The sequence below is a fragment of the Tympanuchus pallidicinctus genome, unplaced genomic scaffold (genome assembly GCF_026119805.1).
Source record: "Tympanuchus pallidicinctus isolate F22 unplaced genomic scaffold, pur_lepc_1.0 scaffold11, whole genome shotgun sequence".
Lineage (NCBI taxonomy): Eukaryota > Metazoa > Chordata > Aves > Galliformes > Phasianidae > Tympanuchus > Tympanuchus pallidicinctus.
The window spans coordinates 1,427,545-1,435,760 of record NW_026294627.1 but is presented as its reverse complement, the minus strand read 5'-3'; the positions used below and the strand labels follow the sequence as shown (position 1 = coordinate 1,435,760).

The window sequence follows — 8,216 nt, the reverse complement described above, 5'->3', positions numbered from 1 at the left end:
GAGCAGAGGGATAGAGGAGCGGGGACATTCCTTGACTCTATAAAAAGCCTCCAAGGTGCCGGGCAGCGGCGGGACGCTGGGAGAGCCGAGGCACGGGGCATGGAGCAGTACTTCTCAGCCACGCAGAAGATGGAGCAGGAGGTGATGTTCCCCAGCCTGCTGCGAGGGGTCTTCCCACAGGACGGCGCCGACCCAGCTGCCGGCGGCCCCGCAGACCTGTATGAGCGCTACCAGCTCCTCAAGGCCATCAAGCCCGTGGTGGAGCGAGGCCTGGCCTCCGTCACCGATCAGAGCCCCACCGGCAATGCTGAATCCGACACGGCCCCAAATGATGGCATAGATGGGAATCTGGAGGAGCGGCTGTCCCACCACATGAATGGTTTACAGCAGGTTCTGACCGACCTCACCAAAAACACCAAAGCTCTCACCCGGAGGTACAGCCAGATCCTGGAGGAGATCAACCTCGGTGAAGGTCAGAGCAGCTCATGAGCCTGCACGCAGAGAGTGCAAGGTAGGAGCGTGGGGAGATGCAGAGGCAAGGCAAGCTGGTTGGGGGGTAATTTACATTGTCTCATTGCTCCATCATCTGGGCGTCTTTCCAATGTTTGCATCACCTCCCAAAATCCCAGGAGTTTTGAGTCTCTGTCCTTTGCACTTCGTTGCTCAACAGATTCTGCTGAGTTTGTCTTTCTCAATCCCCCAGTGGCACAGGCTGCGTCACTGAACAAGGGTCACTCTGGGAGTTCCATGCTGACCCCAAGACTCTCCTGCTTGCAGCACAGACAGTGTCTGGCTGCTGCTGGGTAAAAGATCCCAAACCATCCTCATGGAGTAAAGGGCCTTTTGGCATTTTCGGTCTCCAGATGCCTAATTTGACATTCCGTCTGCCAACAGCTCTACTACCTCATTCCTCCCCCAGAAAGCCAGCCCAGGCTCTGTGCTGGTGAGACTTTCACCCCTGGGATTCCATGGCCCCTGCACTCCACCACAGACACAGGCTCAAGATCAAACCAAGCTCTGACATTTCTTGCAGTGAAACAGAGCACAGAAAGGATGTCCTACACAAAAAGTCAGCTCTCATTTTGGAAGATACATGACCAGGAATGAGGACATTCCAATCAAACTGTGTACATTCTCCCCACAGGGTGGTCTGACATTTGCACCCCAGCGGCAGCTTTACTCCTGTGCCAAGTCCTGCCGAGGAACATCTTTTGTGTCCAGCACAGAGCTTGGTGTTCCATCCAAGTTGTTACACGGCCGATCCTCCCAGCAAACCTCATTGCTTTGTTTCACCTCCATTTCCAGGGGATTGCCTTGCAGCAGGCAGGGCAGAAAAGAGTGTTCTCTGTTACTGCTTCTTAGAAGGCATCTGTAACCTTGAAACAATGCTATTGTTCTGCATGTGCCTAAACCACCTCTCCACTGGTTTCTTTGATAATGTCACCAGTTCCCAAAGTCAATGATCTGAAATAAAATGCAAAGCCTTGAGAAATGTACGTGTGTGTTTTCTACGAGCCATTACTCTTGCAGAGCTACTGTCCCCTAGCCCACGATGACAAGGAACACCTTGGCCACCAAGGTCAAACTCTAGTGCAGGGAGGTGATCTGGATTTCTCCTTTGGAGAGTGGGAATTGGGTTTGTGCTGGGATAGTTCTTCCCAAAGCTCTCTGGCTCTCACATTTTGCAAAAGCTTGGAGCAATCCTCCTGGTCTTGATCCAGGTGCTGGGAGCCTGTCCTCCAGCATCTTTCCTCCCCTTCCTATTTCCTCCTCCTGGATCACCAGCTTGTCCACATCCCAACCAACATTTATGTCCCAATCCAGTCAGTAGCTGCACACATCTTCCCCTGTCCCACACTCATCCAGCCCTTCATGCCATCTCCATCATGCCATCTCCACCACATTGTGCCATCACGCCATCTCCACCACAGACTGCCCTTGGGACAATTCTGCCTCCTCTCCACTTGATCTCCACTGGGGCTGTGGCACCCTCTGGAGCCAGGCAGAGAAGAGAGCGTGGAGATCCTCTGACATGTTGAATGGGAAGGCGAGGGCCGTGCTCACCCTCCGTTCCTTACTGGGCAGCGGTTTGGTGCTCTTTGCACAGGCTGTGCCCCCCCAGAGGTGTCTCCCAGATCCGTCACTGTGGAAAAGCTACTGAACTGGGCACTAGAGGGAGTCATCTCCATGCCTCTCTGGGCCTCTTTCAAAGAAATCCAACTGCTGAAACACAGATGTTTTGGTTGAACAAACCCCGGTACTCCATCAGGTTTCAGTTTTGATTAAAGAAAACAGAGATCTGACAGCATCTGTGGAAAGAGGATTGCAACTGCGCCTGGGGCTGGGAGCTGCATTTGTGCTGCACGTGCTCTCATGTGCATCCTGCTGTGCTGGGGTTCCTTAGGGAGAGACATTTCCTGTAAGAGGCCTTGTACTACCCAAGGACAAAATAAGGTGTCTGCAAACTGCTGTGAAATTGTTCCCAAGCACCCATCAGAGAAAGCAGGAGTGTAGAGAACCAGAGCTTATCTCTTATTAGGCACGAGGATTTCCTCTTGACTGAAGATGCAGTCACACAGTCTCCCAAAGGTATGCAGCCAAAGTCTGCTTTCTCTGTCTTCCCGTATTTCTGTGTGCCTAATTTGCAGAACATGGTCTTATCTCTCAACCTTGCTTTCCCATTACCAGCCCCACGTTTCCTCTTCTCCACCACTGGGAAGAAGTAAGCTGTAGCCTCCATGAGATGAGGCATAAACCCACTGGCTGGGTTTCCCTTCTCCATAGACTACACCAGAATGCTCTTCTCTTCTGCAGATTGTCCCTTTCCTGGCTAGACAGACAGCATTAGCCTGAACTTAGACTGGAAACAAGCCAAAGTCCCTCAAGATCCAGCCGACTGGATCCATGCCAATATGTTTAATAGGGTCACTGGGCGAGAAGGAGCTGGGAATTTTGGAATTCAGCTCTGCCCACACCTTCCATGAAGGCACATCAGGGACATGAGGACAGAGAGAAAGAAGGGAGCACGGTTGCATCTAGTTTGGCTTCTTGTTCCAGGAAGGTCTACGAGCCAATTTGAATGTGATATAAAAAGAAGAAAGAAGTCAGTGGGCATGATGATCAGGAGACTAATGTGGACATTGTGAACATGATGTTCACACTGATGGCTTGTTGGGTGTTTCACCAGATGGGAATATGAGGGGTTGAGGCTGTACTCTGGGCATACCTATCCCCATTCATTCACTGGTAATGAATGGAGGTACTCAGCTGTCTTGGCTTTTGGTGTCCTGGGGTCTGTCCAAAGGCACGTGCTAAAGCCACCCAGGCACACAGAGCTGGGTGGAGCAGCTAAATGGCTGGAAGGCCCTGGGTGGAAGCTCTCGTGGTGTTTGCACAGTGGCTGGCTGTTTGACTTAGGAGTAGCTCCTGATGTGCAGAGCCTCCTGCCCAGCTACACTGGTGCAATTTCTCAGCAGATCTATAGCAAATGCTGCTGGATTTGCTTTTTGGCTGTTCTGTGCCTCATCCTGCTAGGCTAGAAGTTTGCCTACATTCAAGTTTCCCCATGCTGGAAATTAATGGCTGTACTTAGCAAATGTCCAAGGTGCGTCCATGCAGGCTGCAGTCTGATGAATAAGGCAGAGCCATATCAAACTCATGGAGAAGTGAAGACTATGAAGAGATGGGAAGGCAAGGCAAGCTCTGGGGCAGGCTGCCTCGACAGGAACCTTGGTAGGTAATGCAGCTCCAGTGCTGGGATCTGTTTCAGAAACCCTGTAACACTGGCTGTACACAGGAGCTTTTCTCAAAGGAAAAGTGGTGAGATGATAGTAAATAGTGTCCAAATAAGAGTTTAGAATAGCTGTGCCTCTCCTCTTTGCCAGCCCGCTGCTGCTGTTTAATATTACCTGGCTTGTTCCCCAGCTTTCCACAGGAATCTCCTCCACTGACACCCCTTGGAGCAGGTGGGGGCCCTTTACACCAATTTATCCTCACTCCCAGCAGTAATAACACTAGTGGCTGCAATATGACACAGGAGATGGGGATCAGATCTGGATCATTGCCTCCGTGTCCCAGGCAAATGGACCTAAGCTAAGTGGCTTTATCTCCTCAGGAAACTAAGATGTCAGACGCAAGGAAATAAAAGACAGGAGCTGCTCTGTGCTCCCCTCAGCTGTTTCCCCTGCATTTCTCCAAGCTTCTCATTTCTCTTTCTGATTTAGCAGCTGCTTTCTGTAGCCATTTAATTCTTCTTTTTTTTCCCCCATTGGATTTAATGTATTTACTTGTACTGGGGCGCAAAACCCAAAAAGGAATGTTGTTGATCTAACTCACAAACAGAAGCTGCCAATCCAGTGTGCTAATAAATCTGTTAAAAACACTTGTACGGACAATGCTGTTTTCCAATCTGATGCATTTACCAGCACAAATCTGTTCCAGTGCATTGTTATCTACATATTTATACCATTTTCAAAAACACAAATTTATTCCCCGCAAAGCCATTGTCAAGTTCCTCCTTCCTCAGCAGGCACAAAGTTCTCAGCTTGTAATAAAGCTATTCTTGTGACTCATAGCCCGGTTGTTTGCACATGGCTCGGCTGCAGGGTAATCCTTTTCAGCAATGCAAGGAAGCCTGTAAGAGCTTGCACTCTTGGAGATGTCCTTGGAGATGGGGACAGAAGGAGACCTATTTCTGAAAGGCCTACAAAAGCAATGTCAGAAAAAGAAGCCGCTCTAAGGGTAGGCAAGAGGCTCGAAGCATTATTGTGTGCATGGAGCCAGCAGAGGAATGGAGAACATCTCATGGTCCTGTTGCTCGTCCTCCTCAGGTTCCATGGCCCATTTTGGCAGCCAGCCTCTCCAATTGGTCATGGTGACCTTCTCTACGAGAAGAGTTTGGGCTGCCCAGGGAGGTTGTGGATGCTCCGTCCTTGGACGTGTTCAAGGCCAGGTTGGACGGGGTCCTGGGCAACCTGGTCTAAATGTGGATGTTTGGTGGCCCTGCTAGGCAGGGGGGTTGGAACTACATGATCCTTGAGGTCCCTTCCAACCCGGGTGATTCTGTGATTCTGTGATTCTGTGATCTGTAAAGGTGACACAGCTGCAGGTTATAGCAGCGTTTCGAGCTTCTTGCCATCCTACTGGCTAATCTCTCCTCATTCATAGGGTGCCCCAAAAACCACAGCAATTCCATGTTTTCTCATTCTAGCTCACTGCTTTGACAAGAGAAGCACCAGTGTTCTTCTAGATGAAAGGCGATGGCAACTACAGAAAACAAACACTAGGACCTTCACCCACCACCACATCTTGTTTCTCCTTGGCTATCCTCCAGATTCCCAAGTTCTCAGATCAACACCTTGCTGATTCTTCTCAATCTACTCAGCAAACTTCCTCAGAGATCTCCTTCCCTGCTCTGCAGGAAGCAGGTTGGTCCCCAAAATACCATCAGTGCATCAGAGACAGCTTTCAGAAAGGATGAGGGATTTCAGGGATCCGAGTCAAGCGGTAACAATAAAGCCCAGCAGAGACCCTGGGTAGAAATTCCAGCTTAATACAAAGCAAATTTCATTCCCCAAAGGGAGAAAGCCAGCTAATGTCCCAGAAACAGCACAGTGGTGGCCAAGGCCTCCCAGGGAGTGCGGAGCAAGAGCCACAATGGGGTTGTGGGAATCCCAGGACAGGGTTGCCCAAGGCTATGGAGACATTCGTGCTTTTGGCTTTTCACTTCTCTCCCAGGGGAAGAATGGAATTTGAACCAGCCTGGGTTAGCTGATACCAGCAGCATGGAGTGCTGAGAGCCCTCCAGCCCCCTCCAGAGCCATGATCTCACTTTTGCCTTTTAGTGTTTGCTTCCCACCCACTGGTTTCCTCAGCATCACTTTGACCATGGGGGTAAAAGGAGGAGTGATGAACTACAAAAGTGGCTGCTTCCCCTTAGTGCAGGCCCAGAGGGCTTTGATGCAGAGAGATGACTCCCTGCAAAGCTTTCCATGGCTGGGACACCATACAGATCAGATGTGTGGTCCCAGTAATCCAGGCTGCCATCTCTGATGTGACTGCCAAAAAGAAAGGCACAGAGGCCCAATGGGTAGGTAGTGGTATGCCAATGGCTTGGGCTGTGAGACAGCTTTTCCTCAGGCCCCTTCTCAGATCAGATGACTATGGCATTTTAAATCAAATCCTTACCAAAAAAAGAGAGAAAAAATGTGCACAGCGGGACTGAAAAACGACATCTTCAAGCGAATGGGATTAAGAAGCTCCAGAAGAAGCCTGAATAATAACAATCAGATTCTCCACATAGGTGGCAACTTCCAGCCAAATATCTCAAAATGCCGATTCTTTGTTCTATAGCGTGCTGGCAAAAGCATCCAGGATGTAAAAAAGGAGTGAGAGAGTGAGGGAACCTTTTCAGTATGTCCATTGTATTGAAGAAATGGCTGTAGTGGGCCGTGTAGGGTAGAAGAGCTGTAGATGACAGCTAGCAGCGATTCCTTGTGCTGATGTGGTAAGGATCTGATTGCAGCATTGAATGTTTGTTCTCAACCACACCAGTCTCCTTTGGTTGTAACACAGGGAAATTGTCCACATTCTGTCCATCCATCCAGTTCTACAGCTGCAAAAGGGAAGGCTGTCATCTCCAACACTGAAGCCGTGTCAAAATGGTACGGGTTCCACCTCTATCAGTCATATGTAGGACACTTTTGGATGAGTAAGATGAATGAATGAGATTTGCAGGAATTAAAGACTAAGAGCACTCAGATCTTCCAGCTTTTTTTCCAATAAGTGTTCATTTTTAAAGATGTGTCTGAAGAAGAGCAGCTGGCCTGTGAAAGGTCGGGAGCACAGTCTTACGGGGAGCGGATGAGGGAATTGGGATGGTTCAGTCTGGAAAAGAGGAGGCTCAGGGGAGACCTTGTTGCTCAGCAAATCCCTGAAAGCAAGTAGTGGTGAGGTGGAGATCCAATAAAAGCGATAGAAAGAGAGGTGATGGCCTTAAGTTGCTGCAGGTTGGATATTAGGAAAAATTTCTTCCCAGAAAAAAAATACCAAGTACTGGAAGAGGCTGCTTAGGGAGGTGGTGCAATAACTTCCCTGGAGGTGCTCAAGAACTGTGGAGATGTGGTACTGAGGGACATAGTGGGCATGGTGGGCATGGGTTGGGCTTGTACTAGATGATCTTAGAGGTCTTTTCCAGTCTTGATGATTTGGAAGCATGTCTTGGTTTCAGCTGGGATTGAACTGTTTTCTTTGTATGATGCTGTGTTTTGTTTCTAGGAGAAAAGCAATGCTGATGACACACCAATGTTTATAGTTGCTGCTAATGAGGTTGAACAGAGCCAAGGCCATTCTCAGTGAAGGGCCTAAGGAACTGGGAGAGAACAGAACTAGGAGGGACGACTTAAACTGGCCAAAGGGATATTCCATATTATATGATATTATGATGATATTATATATCATGTGTGTGAAGGGGGTGGGAGTTGATCTCGCTCTCTTCTTCTAGCTGGGCACCAGTTGGGGAATGGTGAGCAATTGCTTGTGCATCACTTGTTAAATACATTCATATATATAAATATTTGTCATAATTATTATCCTTTTCTCTATCTTAGTAAATAATTCTATCTCAGTCCATGAGTTCTAACTCCCAGTGGGTGCTCAGCCACCTGGGGCTTAAACCACAACACTGATTCCCTTTTTCCCTTTTGTTGCTGGTAAAGGAAGCAGCCTGAAATGAAAGACAGCAAGGCTGGTTGAGCAGATAACATTTTTCATGAGACCAACAGATAAAACTGGAAAAAAAAAAAGAAAAAGCACACAAGTAAGCTGAAAGAGAAGCTGACAGGGAAATCTTTGTATGCCCCAAAGCCCTCATGGTTTTGTACCAGTGGAGATTCAGGACTGGTTTTATTTACCCTGCACAAATTACTCTGAGCCTGGAGACTGCATTGGCAATGAAGAAAATAACATCACTTTGCTTTATGGCCAGCACCCTGCTCTGACACTGTCAGGCACAACGGTGGGATCAGTGAGATGGTTTGGGACATCCATCATTAGAAGAGCAGCATGCAAACACTAACAAGCACCAAAAGTGTGTACAGGTTTTGATCCAACTCAGGCAGAGGCTGTGGGATTCCTCAGGAAAGCTGGGCCTCCTTTGGAAGGGCTGATTCAGCTCTGACATCTGCAGGTGAATGTGTGATGGCAGCCAGCCCAAATCC

General features: G+C 48.8%; 1 protein-coding gene across 2 annotated transcripts; it reads left to right on the top strand.

Moving 5' to 3' along the window:
* On the top strand, positions 1-1,496 carry LOC128074563 (thyroid hormone-inducible hepatic protein-like). 2 transcript variants are annotated; one of them, XM_052670536.1, is made up of 2 exons: positions 1-511; positions 895-1,129. In XM_052670536.1, the coding sequence occupies exon 1, from the start codon at positions 100-102 to the stop codon at positions 487-489; it is 390 nt and encodes a 129-aa protein (XP_052526496.1). In that variant the 5' UTR covers positions 1-99; the 3' UTR covers positions 490-511; positions 895-1,129. The 2 variants fall into 2 exon arrangements, with proteins under 2 accessions (XP_052526496.1, XP_052526485.1); XM_052670525.1 differs by lacking the exon at positions 895-1,129 and adding an exon at positions 1,145-1,496 and having other exon boundaries at positions 10-511.
* The last annotated feature ends 6,720 nt before the right edge of the window (positions 1,497-8,216 follow it).